The sequence below is a fragment of the Parasteatoda tepidariorum genome, chromosome 4 (assembly GCF_982258835.1).
Source record: "Parasteatoda tepidariorum strain Cologne lab strain chromosome 4, Ptep-v5.0, whole genome shotgun sequence".
Lineage (NCBI taxonomy): Eukaryota > Metazoa > Arthropoda > Arachnida > Araneae > Theridiidae > Parasteatoda > Parasteatoda tepidariorum.
In genome coordinates this window covers 33,927,755-33,950,359 of record NC_141758.1, presented here as the reverse complement: position 1 = coordinate 33,950,359, position 22,605 = coordinate 33,927,755, and the positions used below count along the sequence as shown (strand labels likewise).

Below are 22,605 nucleotides of genomic sequence, written 5' to 3'. Positions count from 1 at the left end.
AATTCGTCAAAATGTCATTCAAAAATGACAAATTCAAAACGTCACCCGATTTTATATTAATTTATTCATGGATATAATTACATTTATTCGATATTTTAATACTTACTGACGATAGATTACATTTATTCAATATTTTAATACTTACTGACGATAGATTACATTTATTCGATATTTTATACTTACTGACAATAGATTAGAAGAAACATCAGTGTTTGGAGTATCGGGCAAATGTATACCGGGCAATGGCACTTGACCTTAAAAAAATATCAGTGTAGGATATACCGGGCAAATGTATAACGGGTAGTGGCACTAGGCCTAGAATATATTTTTGACATTCAACAAAGGTCTAGTCATACTAGGTCTAGTTAAGTGCCATTGCCCGGTATACATTTGCCCGGTATATCCCACACTGATGTTTTTTTAAGGTCAAGTGCCATTGCCCGGTATACATTTGCCCGATACTCCAAACACTGATGTTTCTTCTAATCTATGGTCAGTAAGTATTAAAATATCGAATAAATGTAATTATATCCACGAATGAATTAATATCAAATCGGATGTAATAAATATTTCAGACATTCACCAAAGCGACTATGTGATTGTCAGCATTCCTCGGTGAAAGTCAACAACCACCGATTTCGGCCATTCACAGTAACATGCACATCATTTACATAATAACCTCATCAGGACGTTTATTTCACACTTTGCCTAAATAGCATTTGGCATTCTATAGAATGCCTAGGAATTTTATACAATGCCTAGGGAAAGTATGTAATACTTCTCAAATTTCATACTTTGTCTAAAAACATCCGATATTCTATACAATGCCTAGGCCCGGGGGGGCGAACCTTTATGCACCAACGTGCCATTTTTTCTAAAAAAATTTTTAATTTGGTCACAGACGTGCCGTCAAACAGTTTTGACTTCATGATTATTGGGAAAATAATAACACTAAATACTATCAACTCGAAACTCTTTATTTACTATGAAAAAGAATACATTTCGCAATGTCTCAGTTATACGCTTAATTCAACTTAAAGTAACATCAGTGTGACTTCTCTTGTTGCAGATTAGGTGACAAATAACTTAATTAGGTTGTAAGATGTTATTTTAAGCAGGTCTGTTAATTTTTTTTTTGTTATTTATTGTTAGCTTGTTTTTTATGGTAATTAATTGTTTTTTGGCATTAATTGTAATTTTTTTTGTTAATAATTTTTTAATTTTGTATGTTAGTTTTTGTGAATTTTAATTCAATTGGTAAATTGCTTCACAGTGAACTTCGTGATCGGTGGCGTGCCCAAAATATTATGTGGCGTGCCATAAATGGCGCGCGTGCCCTTGGTTCGCCATCCCTGGCCTAGGCATTCTATATGATGCCGGTGTTTCATACTTTGCCGGTAACATATATAAATAAAACTACTTTTGTGTGTTCTACATTCCATTAATTTCTTCAAACCATTTTTAGTAACGATAATAATATAAAAATATTAAAAATTTACTCGAATTGTGGGTTTCTATTAATCTTGGCTTCGCCGGTCACCGGTGACCCTCGTGGAGCTACGAACAAACTCAGTGCCGGTGACCGCCATGGCATTTAACGTGTTAAACATATCTACATTTATGAAAAATATTTGAGCTGAGTTTATTTATTTTATTGATTAGATTGATTTTCCAGTTCGTTAAAATAGGTACAACAGAGATTTTTAAGATGCGTGTAGAAAATAATCTCGGCTTTTGTTCATTTTTCATTGGAAGATGATAATCCTATAAAATGCTTTTAGTGCTTGCACCTGGTCGTAACTTGATATCATTTATTTTATGGTCTAGTTTTTCTTTTAGGATTAAGCTTTATTGCTATTGTCTGGATTGATTTTTTTTTGTGAATATGTGCTTTTGAAAAGTTTAAATTCTCTAAAGTGTACTGGTTGTTTATAAGTATCGGATAACTATATAAAATAGGTAAGTAATTTCTGGATACAATTCATGCTTTCTTATCAAATGAATGATCTCAAAATTAATAAAAAGTGAAGAAACTTAATCTGGCTGATAATCTTTTGTTTACTAAACTCTTAACCGTCTACCCACTGGACTAACAGTAGTATGTAACTAATGAGAAGCGCTGTTAAGTTAAGAGCTACGTTTAAATGATTTAACGGTGTTTTGCAGGTCTGGCAACTACTATGTTTTTTGTGAAATATTTTATGGAGTGGTAGACTTTTAAAAATCAAAGATTTCTGAGTTTTCGGTAATTTTGCCAATATTTTAAAATCCTTACCACGAAGGAACTGGAACTCAGTGTCGTTGCATATGAATATTTAAATCATTTCGGATGGTTGATTGGAAAATAAATTAGATAAATGAAAATATACTTAAAATGAAATCTTAGCTACCACTGAAATACATTTTAAACACACAGGGCGGAATGTTGGAAACCTGTGAATACAATCATTATTACACTTGGTTTGCGCATTGAACTTAAGAATGTGCCTAAGGCCGGAGTGGCCCTTTACCTAAAGAAAAATGTTAAAGTGAATACACTAATGCTAATGCTGGATATTGGGGTTATCTCGGCGTTTGGCGCGAAGCGCCACTAACCGATTCATCGATTCTGTTTTGTCGTATTCTAGGAGGTCCTAAATATCTTTGAAGTTGTAGTATGTTGTAACAACAAGTCAAGTCCTTAAAGAAGCAAATCTTTAGTTGAAGGGAAAATCATCTTTGGAATGGGGAGATCCACTTGAGTAGAGTTGTATGATAAAGTTAATAGTATTTTGATAGTATGCAGTCTGAGCATAAAAAGGCGGTAATTGGGCTGAAATTCGAATTATCACGGATTATATCAATATCGAACAATTTATTGAAATCTGATGTGGTGCATGTTTTTTGCGTCGCTGTAAAATTTTGTGGTCAATTTAGCTATAAAGCAATTGATATCATCAATGTTTAAGTCTTTTCTGAGTAATCTATTGCTAATCGCCCTTGGGGCGCCAGTCATTGTGCGTAAAAATTTACCTTCGGTTGTAGATAGCTTCTTTTTTAGGTTGTTGCTTATAGTAGTGAGGGCTGGGCAAGCATACGTAAGAATTGGCGAATCGCTTGTATATAGATAGTTCTTTTATTTGCTAGATCAAGCTTTGAATTTTTATGCAGGAAGACTTTGATTATGTCGTTTATATGAGTACTCCAGCTCAAGTTATATGAGATCGTGACGCCGAGGTATTTAACGTGTTTTACTGGTTTGATCTCAGCATTAAAGAGATAGATGTGGAGCACTAATGATAATTGAATAGGTAATAAATATAAATAAACTAGCATTTGTATTAAAAGTGGTACGTTATTTGTGATAAAATTTTGAATATATATTTTTCATGTTGCTGATTTGGTTTTATAATAAGACAACTGGGAGATTCTGAACCGAATCGAGATTTCAATATTATTTAAATATTCTATGATTGTTTTGCTCATCAAGATTAATCCAAAGACTACTGTTGCAAAAATGCATTTATTTGTTTTTACGTAAAAAGCTCGAAAAATTTATACGTAGACTAATCTATTATTTATTATGTAAACTTCTGCTTTAGTTATTTAATATATTAGAAAACCAAATTTATGGTCTGCCTGGGCTCCTGAGACGAATAACGGCCTTTTCCCCATTCATCCTGCAATGAGAACTTAAGCAAAAAAACAAGAGACAGATTACATAAAATGCAACAGATAATGGCCAAACCCAAAATTCAGAACAAAACATAAAATTTGATATATTTTGTTAAAAAAAAAAAAAGGTGATGAAATAATCGGCTGTTTTGTCTTGTCTTGTAAGAGTGAGTAGTTACAAGACAAAACATAAGATTGCTAAGTTGCAAATTAAAAAGCAAGGTGGTTGAAAAGTAGCTTTTTAATTTTTGCTTGCTTAAGACTATATTTGTTCGTCTTTTTTAAGGACAGTGTTGAGTAAATCTGCTTATATATTTTAACAGTAAATTTTGATATGCCTTTCTTTAATTAACGAATAATAAGTTTAAAAGAATTAATAACTCCACTGAGCTAGAGAGAAGACATAATTGTTATAGACATATCAATTTTTGATATGCCTCTCTTTAATTAATGGATAATGAGTTTAAAAGAACTAATGAGTCCACTGAGTTAGAGAGAAGACATAATTGATATAGGCATATTTACTTTTGATATGCCTTTCTTTAATTAACGGATAATGAGTTTAAAAGAACTAATGACTCCATTGAGTTAGAGAAAAGACATAATTGTTATAGACATATCAATTTTTGATATGCCTCTCTTTAATTAATGGATAATGAGTTTAAAAGAACCAATAACTCCACTGAGCTAGAGAGAAAACATAATTGATATAGGCATATCCATTTTTGATATGCCTTTCTTTAATTAACGGATAATGAGTTTAAAAGAACTAATGACTCCATTGAGTTAGAGAAAAGACATAATTGTTATAGACATATCAATTTTTGATATGCCTCTCTTTAATTAATGGATAATGAGTTTAAAAGAACTAATAACTCCACTGAGCTAGAGAGAAAACATAATTGATATAGGCATATCCATTTTTGATATGCCTTTCTTTAATTAACGGATAATGAGTTTAAAAGAACTAATGACTCCACTGAGTTAGAGAAAAGACATAATTGTTATAGACATATCAATTTTTGATATGCCTCTCTTTAATTACTGGATAATGAGCTTAAAAGAACTAATGAGTCCACGCAGCTAGTGTGAAGACATAAGCTGCTATGGACACGTCTGTTTTCGATATGCATTTCTTTAATTAACGAATAATGTAAATATTAAAAAAAAACTAATAGCTCCACTGAGATAGAGAAGACATAATTGATATAGACATATCAATTTTTGATCCGCCTCTCTTTAATTAATGGATAGTGAGTTTAAAAGAACTAAGGAATCCATGGAGCTACTGCAGAGACATAAACTGCTTTGGACATGTATATTTTTATATGCTTTTCTTTAATTAATGGATGAGTTGAAAAGAACTAATGAATTCCCGGATCATCTTTTAAGATACCACTTGGACGTTTAGGGGGACTAGTCACCTACATTGCCTGGTCACAGTTCTCACATAAGAATATCTACTTTATGAAAAAAAAGTGTTCGTCACTAACTTAAGTGATTGAATTTTGTCTTATTTTCTTTACAACTTCTGTAGAACCACGATTGATCGTTTTTCATGGAATCATTCATTACGAACAATCGATGCAGTAAAACGATAAATGCAGTTCATCTTAAAATATCAAATAATGATTTGAAAATGTATAAAAATTGTTTAAGGAACAATACACTTAAAAACAAATAAATTTAAAATGATCCTAAGAAATTTGAGGGCAAAACATTTATCTACTTCGAGGGAACATTTTTACGGTGTTAAAGAATAAAAAACAGATCATATTTACTATTTTAAAAATATCTGTAAATTTTGTTTTGAACGCAATAATTTTTTCGTAATTTGAGCAATAAATCTTCGACATTAATATCAGATTTTGTTTATTCTTTGTTAGTTAGTTTGAGTACAGAAAGCTCCTTATTGTTCCTAAGACCTTCCGCTAATGTTTTCACTGGTTTTGGTTATTTCACTTTCTCTAATACATTTTTTCAACTTCTGCAATCATTTGAAATACTTCTCCAGAATGCAGAATTTGAACTCCAGAAGGCAAGGAAACTCCTGTATCAAGTATTGAGAGAAATTTTGCATTCGTGTTGGACTTTTTGATGGAACTAGCACGTATTTGAGTTATTTGGAGAGGAAAATCACGAAAACTTCCTACGGTTAGCCTGATGGCAAGGGGACTCTAACCTGTGATTCGTCTACCACAGAGGATATTTTACGTCAGCTTTGAGGTCGGGAAGAGTCGGGTGCGGAATCCGTACCGACCAGCCATTGCCGGAATTCAAACCTGTTAACCTCATTGAAAGGCGAACTCTAACCTCTCAGTCTGCATATTTCCCTTGTAGTAAATAATACAAGAAGTTGAAAGCACATTAGGTTTTATTCGGGTGAAAAAAAAATTGTGATTAACCCCTAGGGGACGGGTGATTCAGAAAAGCATTTGTACAAAATCAGAATCAGGATGTAATTTAATAAAAAACAGTAACTTAAAAGTAGTCGTTTATAATTTGACAGACTTACTTTGCTTTTTCTTTAATTATTGTTAGTATAATCATATATTATAATCAATGTTAATTCAAAGTATAACTAAATAGTTTTATTTTGAACAAAATAATGGTGAATTAAATAAATCAAGCAATTATAACTCCGCCCACAAATAAACTGCTATAGAATTACTTTGATTACCAGTTTTATCTTTTTACCCTGGTTGATACGGTTTTATGCTGGCACGTATTTGTGACAGTCGGCGCGAAAGGGTTAATAAACACATTTTTAAACACCATTTTTATCTCTGTGGCTTGTGGAGTTAATTTTGCATTTTGCCAAATGATGTATAATATGACATTGTTTTGTTCTTTCATAGGTACTTTTACAATATGGAGATGTGCTTCAAATTGTTGTCGGTGGGTATTGGCTTAATATTTCTATGTTTGTACAATAATATCAGTTGTGAAGTATTCACTTCCATGGCTGACGTGGAGAATTTGCTGAGTACTGAGAAAATACTTGTGGAGTCTTTAGACAAGTATATTAAATTGGAAGAGAAGAGGCTAAATAAATTAAAGAAGTAAGTCAAAATTTATTTATTACTTTTGAACATTTTAATGTGGATTATTTGACCACAAATATTTTATTGGAAAAATTACATAACACCACCTAACCCATTGGCTCATACAGCGGGTAGCAGCTTGAAACAACTAAAAATTCAAAAATATTTGCTTTTAAGAATTCAGCAATTTCCAGAAACCGCTATTACCAATCACATTGCCTGCTAACCTCAACGAAACCAAACAAAATGACAAATACTCCACGATGAATGGGATAGGGGCAGCTTCGCGGCCCACGCACCAAAAGCAAGACAAAACAAGAAGCAACCTCTATTAATCACTTGACATATCATTTCTTGATATAGAAATGATTTTTGATTGCACCGTAAACAACAACTCGCAACGGAATTATGCACAGAGATGCCAACTGCTCCGGACACTCCAAAATAATGATATAAAAAACGGTAAATAACTACGAACTAAATCCTGAAAATATTTTAGTATTTTTGCTTGCTTTGTAACAGGTATAGTTTGACATAACTTTAACAAAGTGGTGAATTGTATAAGCCTATAAATTATTTAGAAACAGTGGTGGATAAAAATCTACTACATTGAATTTATTAAACCAAGAATCACAATTGATAAACTATCACTTTAAAATATTTACTTGCTGTCCGGAGCAAGATAGCTTCTCTGTGTTGAAAACTTCTGAGACACGTCAATTATTGTTTTGACATAAGAAACAAATGTCTCCCAGACGTCTTCGTATGTCAAGGGCTTAAGAAGGCGCTAGACCATACAAGAAACTTTTCATTGAAAATTTTCCTTCATCTCCATAAATAATTTATAATTTAAAGTTATAGTATAAAACAATTAGTTCTGGTAAACCTAGAGTAAGCCATGTTAAGTTAAAGATGCTGAAACGAAATTTTCTAAACATCGAAATAAAAACAAATTATGAGAGGATAACTTAGGATTTTGCAATGGGAAGTTCTCTTCAAATAATTTGCTTGTAAGTTGATTTTATTTTTAAATAATTTAACTCTATAAAAAAGTACAGCGATTGAATTTTTTTTAAGCGTTTGGCCTACTCTAGGTTTGTTTGAACACACTCTTTCTGTACTCATAATTTTAAATTAGTTATGGAGGGGAAACTGGATCAGCGTTGATAAGTTTCTCTCGTGGTATGGCTGCTTCTTCAATACGAATGAACAGATCAAAACATTTTAGACTAACTAGAGGGCTGCGCCCCCTGCTCGCTAACGCTCGCCAACCCCCGAAAATTGCTACGCAATCTTATATGGTTTGCTTCGCAAACCAAGCTGGCTTCGCTCGCTACTAACTTAGGTACATTGCAAATACACAAAATTCTAAGAATTCAAAACAATCATTCAAATCCATATAACAACTTTTTTTAAAAGAAAATTACATCTTTTTAGTAAATTCTAGGTCATTAAAATAAATTTGAATTCAAATAAATGACATGTAATTCGTTAAACCTATTAGAAATGTGCTATAGTATAAAATCTTAAAGCGTAACAACTTATCTAGGCCAAACAAATTCAATCGAACCTTTGTTTGGTCAATTAATATCGCTACACATCGTCACAAAATAATGATGCTTCTCTATATATTGTGAAAGTTTTTCCAATTTATCTAATTTGAATTATTTTTACATTGAACAATGTTTCAACTTTCTAAATAAAATATAGCAACATTTATTATAACATCATATTCGAGATTTATCGTTATAAGTGATACTCTCGTTATTATCATATTTAATGTTTAGAATTGTCAATATTGATCGTGATATTACCATATTATAAATTTATCGTTTTCTATAATACTCGTGAGACTTAGTCAATGTTTCATCGTCGTCGGGAGCTACAGTATATTCAACAATTATGGTAACGCATAGTTTATACTAAATAGAGTGAAAATTCTTTTTCAAGATTAAAAATATCGCTACTTTTAGATCTGGCTCGTTTCAAGTTGGCCTAGTAAAACTGAGTGCTGAAATTTTGTATTATTTAGCATATCGTATTAATCTGAAATAAAAAATCTGTGGTTGTTCACTGTAAATAAAAAAAGATTTATATTTAGGTTGAATCAAATGTATGCTAACCTGCATAATGCAGCGAAAAATGACAGCGTAACTTTTTTATCCAATCCGGTGAATGCATTTCTGTTGGTAAAGCAGTTGTCTTCAGACTGGAACACTACGATGAAATTGATTGATAATTCTAAGAGCCGAGGTAATTAATAAGTCATCATTTGTTTTTCAGAATGTGTTTACTATTTTCAACTTTTTGTTTATTCATGTTTCTCGTACACCCGGGAAAACTTAAGAATTGGTACAAAAAACCTGCTAAGTAGACCAACTGTCTAACTTGGGCTATATTTTCAAGAACCGAATTTACCCTATATAATAATGGGGTGCAAAAGTTCTGTAAAATGACCACCTGTCTGTCTATCTTCTGTGATTGCTAAAATCGGGCCTTGTTGTCTGCAGTTGTTATCGAATATTATTTTAAATAGTAAAATGCTTTGGAAAGCCTTTTTTTTACCACTATGTTATGTGTTAAAAATACACTTGCATAATATCAGAAGTTAACCTATGTTTCGAATTTCTGCCTGACCAGAAGAGGGCGTTGTAATCACTCACAATAATTCTGTAATCACTTATGTGGCAGGCAATGGATTGAATTGGATGGCCCCATTTCGTATCATATATTTTTATTGTTTTTTTATTAAATTTGTTTGTTATTAAATATGGTTTCTTTAATTAATGCACCCATTCACCAATGAATCATTCTGCAACAACCTAAGCCACGTTATGAATTGACCATATAAAAGACAGTAGAGGGCTTATGTAACAAATTAAGTACAACAAAAGTAATTTTTAAACGTTGAAGTGAAAATTATATGTTTTTTAATTGCATATATGTTTTTGCATAGCTATCAAAATGTGCTGATCGTTTTTTTAAATTAATCAGTTTAAGATTGAAAATATATAACAAATTTCATTTCCTGCAATTAATCTCATTTCTTAAGGTATATGCAGGGCACGTACGATAATTATAAAATGAAAAAGTGGGGTCGATATTTTAATGAAAAAACTACAAATTTCTGTTTATCTTTCATTTTAAAATTAGAATTTCGAAACTCGATGTAAGTATTGTTTGACGTATTTGCCTTGCGGCTATTGCCTCTTCATCTACTCTGCGTTGTCGAATGGCAGCGGAAGAATGATATCGGTATTTAGATATCACAAAAGGTGGTCTGTGTGAAATGAACGGTGCAACGTTCCGCGAAATGCATGCAGTGGCGTAGCTAGGTAGCCAAGGGCCCTGGGGCAAATTAAAAAATGGGGCCCCACTGCTATGTAAACTGATTAGGTTTTATCAAATAAAAATGTGAAATATACAAATACTTTAAAAATGCTAAGCTACGTAAGCTCTTTTTTGCGCACTGCAGGGCAGGTAATAAAAATATTAAACAGTAACAACATAAATTACAATTAATACTTGGTGTAGGTTTGGCTAATAAAAAGAAATAGAGAAGATTCAAGGGTTTATTATATTAAGGTCGGGCCTACCAACTGACTAAATAGCAATAATATTTACAATTTTTTCCTAGCTTCAGTTTTCGCAAAAGTATCAATGACTTCGTTTAAATCCAGGCTTGATGCGGTTTTGTTTTCAATTGCTATTAGCGATAAATGTCGGAGTCGAGTTTGACCCATATTATTTCTTGAATATTTTTTTATTTTTTTTAATTTGCTAAATGACCTTTCAGCTGCTGCAGAAGTGACAGGAATTGTAAAGAATAATAACATTGCTGTAAATACTTCCGTTAGGTCTCATTCTAGCACTCCATATTTGCTCATTATTTCCTTACATAATCGGTGAACAGTCCATGCTTGAGTTAGTGAAGGTAAAACTAGGTGGTAAATATTAATAAATTAAAGTGAAAAACTAGAGCCTATTATATCTGAATATTTTCTTTGGAATTCGTCACACTTTTGTAATAAAGTTGCTTCATCAACATGTAATAAAAATGTTGCTGTTAGAAAATCGAATATATGACAGACTGCACTCATACCAATAAAACGGTATCTAATTGCTGTGTCTAGTACATTATTGAAAATCTCAATTTTAAATATTTTTTCTCGGTTTGGAAATCGGTGATCAGCAGCTAATTCATCAAAATGTTTTTTAACTTTTCTTTGCCTTTTTTCTTGAAAATGGGTATCAATACCATATTTTCCTGCAGTTTCACTAGCTTTGCACTTGAATAATTCGAAATCATTTCTATAAATTTGCAACTTTACTTTGGTCTCTGCTAAAACTTTACTCGCCTCGCCCAAATTGATGTCGCATTTTTGTACAGTTTTGGATGCATAATTGATGTCGTTCAATACACTGTGCATGAATTCGCAAAGCAACACGAACTCGAAATTTAGCATTTTTGTTTTACTACTCTCTGCTTCACTACGCTCATCTTTATTAGGACTCTTTAGAACTATTTTTGATAATGCTTTGATAATATCAAAATAACGAAGTTTTATTGCAGATATCGTATTGACTCTACTGGACCATCTAGTCGGATTTATTTTTCTTTAGAGTGGTGTCCGATTCGCCAGTGAATTTTGACAGTGGATCCCAACGTTTGATGCTGTTTCCGAAAAAGATATACAAGTCTTGCAACGTTGCGAAAAAAATCTGTATTTCCACACAACTGCTTACAGCATCATTTATCATCAAATTTAAATTATGAGTGGCACAATGTACGTACTCTGCGTTAGGCTGGATATCCTTAATATGTTTTTGTACACCATTATACACACCACTCATCACACTGGCTCCATCATAGCCTTGCCCCACACATTTTTTTAAATCACTATTTTTGTCAATAAATAATGTTGTCACTTGATTGACTAAATCTACTGCGCCGTGTTTGATGGCTGCTTAAAAGCCTAGAAACAATTCTTTTACTTCTATATCAATTGACTGTCCATTTTCCGATCTGGTTATTACTGCATACCTCACAACAATGCTTAGCTGATCTACCTTCGATATGTCCTGTGTCGTATCCATTGTGATGGCAAGAAACGGTGACCCTCTAATTTGTTCTAGCAGATGGGTTTCGAGTTTGGTCCCCAAGCTCTCAATCATTTCATTTTGAATTGTTACACTCAGATATCTTGTAGATCCTAAAAACATAAAAAAACACAATTTCAAAAAAGTCCTGATATTAAACAGTTAATAATTATAAAGAAAATAAAACGATAAAAAAAACTTAGAAATAATTATTATTACCTTTGGGCATATCCAAAACTTGCCGCAAAATGTGATCATATCGAGCGACAAGCTCTACAAAGGACAGAAAATTTCCGTGGTATCCTTTCTGACGTAAGTCTTCTTGAAAATCCTCTCAAAGCCAAAGAACTCTTTGCTAGGGTAAGTATGATATCGAATAACCTTTGAAGAACCATTTTCCAAAATGATGTTTCTTTGCGAATTTCATTTTCAAGTTCCTTGTCGATAGTATTAGTATCGTTTTTTTTCCTTCCGAAATTCATACACAGCACATGCTTCCGAATGGCCACTCGAACAACTGTGTAGTTTAATTCTTCCTGATAAATGCTTCCAATCTCGAATTCCCGTACACCAAGCATTATTCCTTTGTGAAGCAAATAACCAGCAGGGTTGACAATAGGCAGCGTCTAGTATTTTGGAATAACACAACCAAAAACGATTAACTGGCCCGTATTTAGAATACGAAACGTAGTACGATTTTGAAAAACACCTATTGTTCTGGTTGATGTCTGTTGGAAAAGGTCCTGAAGGCTGTAAAAGCCCCTTTTTCGCTATCACTTAATATCTTGTTCGTGAAGTTTCCCAAGTAATAAGAAGATTTGTCGTACACATTTTCCAAAAATGTAGAGGTCTATGGTTCCTCCAAACCCTCCGCTCTTATGTGTGTCATGCAAACATCATTCACGTCCACATGATCGGCGGCGGAGGTATCTCCAACTGCAATAATTGTCGAATCTTCTTCAGTAGGCTTCTTAACCAACACTGCAGTTACCACATTATTTGAGTCACTATCAAAAGAAATATTTTGGCCAGATGTACTTGCAGAAGGCTGACTAAAAAACTTGTCAATTTTGGGCAATTTTTGTTTACTATCTTCTCTTTCTTGGCGTTGTTTGCGTTTAAATGCACCACTGGGTTTCTTCTTTTTATCCATGATTTTAGTTTTCTAATTTATTTAAACAATACAATATTAGATTGTGCTCGAGTAGGTAGGTAGTCACTGTTCACTGACGACGTTAAAAGTAAAATAAAAGGAAAGAGAAACACAATGATACGCTACAAGTGTCGTTGGGGAATCCCCGGGAAAAAAATTATCCCCATTAGTGTTAGCACATTTAACGGTGGAAGCTGTAATGGTTGGCAACTGTTTGGCGACCTTTGAAGGCGCACTTGGAGCATTTTGTCACCCTGTCGGAAGGATGCAAGAGAGAGAAAGGTAGATGTATGCTTCATATAATAGGGTATTCTAAGAGCTGGAAGCTCTTACTGGAAAACAATGCCTATTTCTCTTCTTTTTAAATAAAGTTAAGTTTTATTGTTTTAAAAATCTGGTCTGCTTATTTATTGGATAGGAAAAGCATTACAGAGACCATGAACGATCTCCTGCCAGCGGACCTGAATTAATGTACCTACTGCAGGTGAATTGCATTTTTTCACGATATTTCGCGTTATACAATGAGCTGTAGCCGAAATCTATAGATTTGACACGATTTATTGACTTAACGGACATCAATATGAGTGGTAAAATCAAATAAAATTGAACCACTATATTGACCAGTACAAAAAATTTTATTGACATTTGCTTACTTACTCCTGATACAGCATTAATTTTTTAACCGTTCTCGAAAAAAAAATCTTAACTCGAATTCACAATAAAGCGCACATCGATGAATAATAAAACGCACATATCACTATCCGTCAAATTGACAACACTGCCAACCTACAGAAAGAATTTAGGGAAATTCCCTAGGCATAACTTTTGAATTTCTCTCAACTGAGTTGTCATGATTAAAGTGGGGTTGCAACCTGTCATATTTATTTTGAAAATGGGAGAAATTTCCAAAACTTCAGTTCGATCGAGATTTCTGGTAAGGATTCGAGGGCCCCCTGAGCTTGAGGGCCCCGGGGCACTGCCCCGCCTAGCCCCTAGGTAGCTACGCCACTGAATGCATGTGAAGTATCTATATTATATAAAACGCTAATACGTATGTATCAATAAAACCGATGATATTTCTTTTCTCGCGTTGGCAACAGTTTTCGTTTTTAATTGATAGGATTCGGCGCGCAAGAGAACGTAGTGAGCATCATATGGCTAATCTATATTATATAAAACGCTAATACGTTTTAATTGATAGGCTTCGGCGCGCAAGAGCACGTAGTGAGTTTCATATATCTAATCGGGTGAATTCTCACCGAATTATCAAAAACTTTCTCACAAAATTATCTTGCTTTACATCCGGCGTTCAGTACTAATTCATATTGTTTTACAACACATGGTTTTAGCCCTCTGGTGGGAAAGACTTTAAAACAAAACTTACAAAAGTTACTTTTCTCAACAACTGAAATTTAGAATAGTGTGATTAAGAAAAATATGCAAACTGTTTTCAATTTCAAATTAATATTGAAATGCACTGGTTTAGAATTTTCTACAGTGAAAAGTTTTCGGTACTTCAGTGTTCAAAAAAGTATACAAAAGCTAGACGTTAAGAACGTATCCAATGAGCGAGCAAAGCGAGCATCGGATTGCGATGCAATCCGAAATGAACTACGAAAGCAGTTCCGAGGGTTAGCGAGCGCCAACGAGCAGGGGGCGAAGCCTCCTAGTTATAAATATTTTACTTATGTACCTAATAAATACTACACTCCTAAACGTTAGGCACGCTTAACCTGTTGCATATTAAGCTCATTCAAAATATACTTTTATTAGTGTTTCCATTATTGGGCGATTGATATTAGTCTCAGGCTATTAGAAGCAAATTCGGCCGGCTATCAAACGGCTGTATACGGGACTCGTACACACAACGTATCGAGTGGATTTGGTTAAATACGGTACTCATACACACAGAACATCTCGTGAATACAACCTAAATATGCAGCTGGTACACACAAGACATCGCTTGGGTGCAGGCTAAATTATCGCTCGAACACACACAGCATCGTGTGGAAACCGGCAATGTATGGCACTCGTACACACAAAGCATCACGTGTATGCCGACTAAATCAGGACTCGTAAGGAGATGGCATCTCGTGGATATGGGTTAAATACGACGTTCGAACACATAGGGTATCACTTGGATGCTGGTCAAATACGACATTCGAGACTAAAGAGATAAAATTGTTAATTTTGGGTTGCAATTTTTGAGATTTAAAATGCTTAATAAAGGACTCCCTACTATTTTTCATACTGTTGCCATCAAATTCATTTATATCTCAATATTTCTCTGTGTCTTAGAGGCACTGACTTACCTTCTTTTGCGAAAAAGTCTTTTTCCGAACCGAGAGGATTTTGAAGGGGCCGCAGAAGCCTTGATGAGATTGCAGCAATTTTATTTATTGGACGCCACTACTCTAGCTAATGGTGATATAAAAGGCTTATACAAATCTCCAGAAATGACGGGTAAGTGTCTGTATCTCTTTTTTTAATTCGCTTATTTTCACTTAAATTATTGAACTCTTATGTAAGGTACTCAGCACCAGGATTCAAAACCTTATCCTCTTGAGATCCACTCTTTAAATAATGTCCAAAAATGACATTTTTACTTAGAAATATGTAACTTACAAGGGAAACTAGGGAAGTGTGACTCGCCAATTTTGAAATAAACTAGTGGGATGTATGCCTTATGAGGAATAATTTTAGGGGGCAACATTCGTTTCGGCCCATAGAAGGTCCTGTGAGAGATAAAAAATAATTCAATATGTAGAAAAATCGGTATTTTATTACTTCAATGCAGACTATTAGTTATTGTAATTGTCTCATACTCCAATTAATTTTGTGGTACTTTCACGTACTATATAATGCATATTTATTGTCAAAATTGATTTCGAAAATTTTATATGTCTGTAGTTTTTCTGAAAAACGTGTTAGGTTAATTTAAAAAAAAAAAAAAATTTACACCGAATTTTTTAAATTTTTTTTTTTCAAAAAACTTTCCAAATTAATTGGAGTATTTAATTGCAAATCAATTAGTTATTAATAATTAATTAACAATTAATTAATTGTTAATTTTCTGATTAATTTATTAATTAGCAAATTAATTAATTATCCAATTAATTACAAATTAATTGGATTATGAGACAATTACAATAACTAATAGTCTGCATTGAAGTAATAAAATACCGATTTTTCTATATATTGAATTATTTTATATCTCTCACAGGACCTTCTATGGGCCAAAACGAATGTTAGTTAATTTATTAATTAGCAAATTAATTAATTACCCAATTAATTACAAATTAATTAGATTATGAGACAATTACAATAACTAATAGTCTGCATTGAAGTAATAAAATAACGATTTTTCTATATATTGAATTATTTTTTATTTCTCACAGGACCTTCTATGGGCCGAAACGAATGTTGCCCCGTAAAATTATTCCTCATAAGGCATACATCCCACCAGTTTAGTTCAAAATTGGCGAGTCACACTTCCCTAGTTTCCCTTGTTAGAAAGAAGTAAGCTAATAAAAATGGGAAAAAAAAGTTTTTAAAAAAAACTCAACGAATTAAACTAGATTATTATTTTTTAATTATTGTATTAAGAATAATAAATTTTATAATATTTAGCTCTTTGATACATATGGTAAAATACTTTTATAGTATTTTAATTTTTTTCTGAATACAGTTGAAAGTCTAAGAAACTGTTGACATTAAGAAATCGATATCGAAAAAGAAAGAATAAATTTCCTCCCCTCATAATTTTCCCAGTATATATTTTATTTTATTTCACAATCGACGTTGAAAGTTTTGAAATTGCGACTACCAATGTTCAACTCCGTAGTCTTTTAATTTTAAATCGAACCAAGATGACAAGAGAACTCTTGGAACAAGCATTGGGACAAACTTAACCTTCTTGGAGGAGTTTCTGATGGAAAAAATCAGTATTTGCGTTACATGAATTAAAAAAATAATAAACTACGATTAGCCTGACAACAAAGTTACTCTAACCTATAATTCGTCTATGAGATACGGTAAACGAAAAATCGAAAACAGTAATCTTTCAGTTTCAAAAGTACGTCGCAAATGCAAACAAAAAAGGATATGGTTAAAAACATCAATATTTCTTTTAATACATTTCGAAAGATTTTATGAGCGAAAAAATAGTGATAAATAATAAATTTTGAAAAAAAAATCATAAATTTTAAGCAAAATATTCGAAGTTTGACTTTCGAACTGTTGTTTCGAAGCTTCGAGCCACATTAACAGATATTTTGTATTAGATGCCTTTTTACCACGTTTATATTATCTTGCCTTCGTGTATGTCTGCTCGGGTGGAATTTTGCAATCGATTTTAAACTAACTTTCCGACTAGCTACAGACTTCAAATTTGGCACATAGTTCAGAATTAGATGACCATGCATGAAAATGAAGAGAAAGAAGACATACAATGTCAAATAAAATTAAAATTAAAGAAAATTGAATTTTTTCACGATTGTTGTCGATTCGATTATTTCAAATTAGTGTCACATGTCAGTTGAAAAGTTTTGTGTACAGTGAGTGAAAAAATTGAGATTTTGGAAGTGATTACAAAAAAATTAAAATAAAAAATAATATTTTTAAAAACCACGTTTTCGTAGTGGAGAATAATAATTAAAAAATAAAAATTTGAAAAACGAAAAACGTGGGGAGCATGAAATACAATAACAGTGCATATGCACATACATATACACATTTTCTTACTCATACACATGCACATCCACATATACATCCACATACACATGCATATACACAAACATATTCCACATACACATCCACATTCAGGTACAATTACAATTACAGATATACATACACATATCCTCATGAGCACACATACAAACACTAATATAACATTACTGTTATATATTTCATGCGTTCTACGTTTTTCGTTTTTCAAATTTTTATTTTTTAATTATTATTCTCCACTACAAAAACGTGGTTTTTAAAAATATTATTTTTTATTTTGATTTTTTTAAAATTAAGTTTGGTTGCATGAAATTCACAAAATATTGCTTTTCGAATTTTAAATTTAGAATCTCAGAGTTTAGGAAACTTTGCTATTATTAATGTTCGTATTTAGAAGATAAAATAATAACTTTATGTGTTTTCTTTTTCTTTTAGCATTTATCAAATTCCGTTCCACATTTCAAAAACATATTTGTTTAACGTATTAAATGGTATTTACTAAAATGAGATTGGTTTAAAAATGTTCATAGCTCCATAAAAAATTGATCTTATTTATCTAAAATTAATAAAACTTATTCATTACTTCATAAGAAATTTCATTGCATAACCTCGTGATTACATTTCTTCTGAGTAAAACTAGATAATTGATACAATTGGGTTTTATAACTCATTGCGATTATTGTTTGCTTGTTTTTTTTATGTAAAAAAAGTACTGACAAGTCTTTTATGAGGATGTTGGAAATTATTGAAAATTTTATTTATCTTTAATTTTACTTTAATTTTCGATTTAATTTTATTTATCTTTAATTTTCGAATTTTTCTAGAAGTTATGTTGGTTGGTTTCAGCATATGAGTATTATACAGGAGCTAAAAACAGGGACAAATAGGTGCAATCCAATTTTGTTTTACATCTTATGGAAAATATAACTGCAATATTAGAGAATGAGGCATTAAAAAATTGAATTAGACTGTAGCATCAAATATAAGTCATAAAATTGCAGTTCAATCTGTAAAAGTTTTAAAAATGCTGTGCGAATTTATTGATGTGAAAATCTTACCTGCAAATTAAATTATAGACAAAATGCAGATTATTTTGCCAACTTACAAAATTTCGCAGAATAATCGAATTTTTGCAGTTGTTATACAGATAAAATTGAAAGGAAAGTATTAATTTCTTCCGTCTTCAAAAAACTGAATTTATTTTTATATATTTTTATATGTAAGCATTTAGCGGAAAATATTTAAAAAAAAAAAAAACTACAGATTTTCTAAAGAAAAATTGCAGATTATTTCTGTCCTCAAAAGAATTTTTCAATATCTTCAATATATATATATATATATATATATATATATATATATATATATATATATATATATATATATATATATATATATATATATATATATATATATATATATATATATATATATATATATATATATATATATATATATATATATAAGATATTGAAGAATTCTTTTGAAGAATTTTTTAAAAATATTTTCCGCTAAATGCTTAGATATAAAAATATATAAAAATAAATTCCGCTTTTAGAAGACGGAAAAAATTTGCACGCTCCTTTTAATTTTATCTGTATAATAATGACAAAAGAAATGCATTTTTTGTAAGCAGACAAAATAATTTGTATTTTGTCTACAATTTACTTTGATGAACTGTAGTTACATTTCAGATATATATATATATATATATATATATATATATATATATATATATATATATATATATATATATATATATATATATATATATATATATATATATATATATATATATATATATATATATATATATATATATATATATATATATATATATATATATATATATATATATATATATATATATATATATATATCAGCATACACATCAGCATACTATTGATTTCAAAACTTGTCGAATGCTCCATTTTCAGACGTCATAATATATTTTTGCGAAAAATTTTCTACTTTTATAACTATTATAAATTTTTAACGGTTGTTAATAGCAATTAGGTAGAGTTTTGCCTAGCTCTAACGATAATTTTGGAGCTTCATGGAGTTGATTGTTTTTCATGCTGAGATTTTGTATTTGTTTGTTCACCCTAACTTGTTACCACCCTTTTTATTTTCACCACTGTGCATTTATTTTGATAACCAATCCAGCCTCAGCAGACGACAGGAGCATAAACATCAATTAATGCAGTTTTTCCAACTCTTGGCTTGATATGTTGTGACGTTTAAACAATTCTATCTAAGTAAAAAAATTTACTAGTAGATAAAAAGTGATCGTAATAATGTGATCACAATTTTTTCTTTACATATTTGCATATTTACATATTTAATCGTCATTACGTATATATATTTTTTACTGAATATTTAAAAAATTTCTAGTTATTTTATTGCTACGGATTAATGCAAGTGACTAAGAAAATTGAAAAAGAAACGATTTAGACAAAATGTGCTTTTGTTTCAGCTAAAAACTTTATATTTTGTGTTTAGCTAAAACAAAAATTTATTTCCAATTGCAGCTTTTTGCAATGTACTTATTTCATATCTGTCTTCATTATGTAATTATAAATTACCACAGCGTGTCCTCCTTTAACATTAAATATTGCTTTTTCAATAGCTGCAGATTGCTATGAAGTGGGAAAGCACGCATACACCATACATTGGTCTAATTTCTCGTTAATGTGGATGAATGAAGCTTTGAACCGACTAGACGAAGAAGAGATACACGAGATTGATAAATTAGTAGTTTTAGAATACATGGCATACTCAGCTTACGAAGTAGGTCAATATATTTTTGAATACATAATATTGTTCATGTATCCATATTATTCATGTATCCATATTATTCATGTATACATATTATTCATGTATTCACATTATTATGTACTATCATAAAGTACATAAAATTATGGAATACATAGCTTACTGAGCGTAAAAAATAGTATATGTTGGAGTATATGTTGTTATTATTCATATAATTTTGCATTTATACTATTATGCATGCATATAATTCATTCATTCGTAATATTATATATCAGGTTAAGGAATACATAGCTTACAAATCAAGCCTATATTTTTTTACATACGTAATACTAATCATGCATTCATTAAATTATGCCTTAGTTGTTATTATGTATAAATATTATTCGTTTTTTAATATTATATACTAATTGAATACATCAAGTTATAGGCTTATTCAGTCTATGAAGTAGGTTCATATTTTCGTGAATACTTAATAATATTCAAATATTCATGTAATTATGAATTTATGTTATTATGTGTTTGTATTATTATGTATATTTATATTATTATATATTTATATTATTATGTATTTATATTAATATGTATTTATATTATTATGTATAAATTAAATGCATAAATTTATAGAATACATGACTTGTTCCACTTACGATTCAGTCTATATTTTCTTGAATGTCCTTCATGCAATCATAAAATTTTGTATTTGTACTATTTTGCACACATTTAATTTATTTCTTATTAATATTATATATTCAATCAAGTTAAGGAATACATAGCTAACGAAGCAGATCTATATTTTCGTGATTACGTAAAATTTATCATGTATTCATTTAATTATGGCGTAGTTGCTATTATGTATAAACATTATTCATTTTTTAATATAATGTACTAAGTGAATAAATCAAATTATAGGCTTATTCAGCCGGATGGAGTAGGTTTATATTTTCATGAATACCTAATAACATTCATAAGTTCATATAAATATGAATTTATGTTATTATGTATTTATATTATTATGTATAAATTGACTAATAAAATTATAGAATACATTACTTATTCCATTCAGTTGCGATTTGCTCTATATTTTCTTGAATGTTATTCATGCAATCATATAATTACGTTTTTATACTATTATGTGTGCATTTAATTCATTTCTTCGTAATAGTTTTTGTTCAATCAAATTATGGAATACATAGCTTACGAAGCAGGTCTATTTTTTCTTAATTACATGGAAGTAATCATGTATTTATTTAATTATGCGTAGTTTTTATGATGTATAAACATTATTCATTTCTTTACTATAATGTATTAAATGAGTGCATCATGTATTCTGTATGTGAAGTACGTTTAGTAGGTTAGTAGTATGAAGTAGGTTTTTCATGAATACTTAATGTTATTTAAGTGTTCATATAATTATGAATTTATGTTATTATGTATTCATATCATTATGTATAAATTGAAGACATAAATTATTGAATACATGGCTTTCTCAATTTAATTTATCTATATTTTCTTTGTCTGTATTTTCTTGAGTACATAATGTTATTCATGTATTCATATAATTTTGCATTTTTACTAAATTTGCATGAAGCCTGGTGGCTAAGCGGTAGTGCTTTATCCTTCAATGTTGCTGGTCTGGGGTTCTATCCTTGGTCCGGGTAAGGTTGACTCAACATTTCCTCCCTTCATCAGTGGGTCGATAAAATTGGTACCAAGGATCCTTGGGACTAAACACTAAGAGTTCTACGTTCTGTTGAGCACCCAAACAGAACATCTCTTACACCCCCAGAGCCCAATGTCAAGAAAACTGTGATGCGTACATGTGGCTTTGACCTTTCATGGGAGTTCAGTTTTCACTTTGCATCAATATTTTTGTATGCATATAAATCATATTCTCGAATTGTTATACATTCATTGAATACTTTACGTTAAATTATAGAATATATGACTTACTAAATAGGTTTATATTTTCGAAAATACATAATACTATTCATCCGTTCATAGAATTATGCTTTGATGTTATTATATATTCATATTGTTCACTTTTTCTTATTATTTTGCATTAATTAAATACGTCAAGTTATGAACTTAATCATGTTATAAAGTATGTCTATATTTTCATGAAGACTTTATATTTTTCAAGTATTCAAATAATGTGTC

At 30.8% G+C, this 22,605-nt stretch overlaps 1 protein-coding gene across 1 annotated transcript in view; it reads left to right on the top strand.

The window, feature by feature from the left end:
• The first annotated feature begins 1,792 nt into the window (after window positions 1–1,792).
• The window catches only part of LOC107439718 (prolyl 4-hydroxylase subunit alpha-1), a 40,393-nt gene continuing 19,580 nt past the window's right edge, over window positions 1,793–22,605 (top strand). The window contains exons 1-5 of the mRNA XM_087160899.1: window positions 1,793–1,959; window positions 6,513–6,716; window positions 8,800–8,951; window positions 15,250–15,414; window positions 20,303–20,463. Of these exons, the coding sequence (XP_087017025.1) occupies window positions 6,526–6,716; window positions 8,800–8,951; window positions 15,250–15,414; window positions 20,303–20,463 (669 nt within the window). The 5' untranslated portion in view covers window positions 1,793–1,959; window positions 6,513–6,525. The remainder of the gene's footprint in view (window positions 1,960–6,512; window positions 6,717–8,799; window positions 8,952–15,249; window positions 15,415–20,302; window positions 20,464–22,605) is intronic.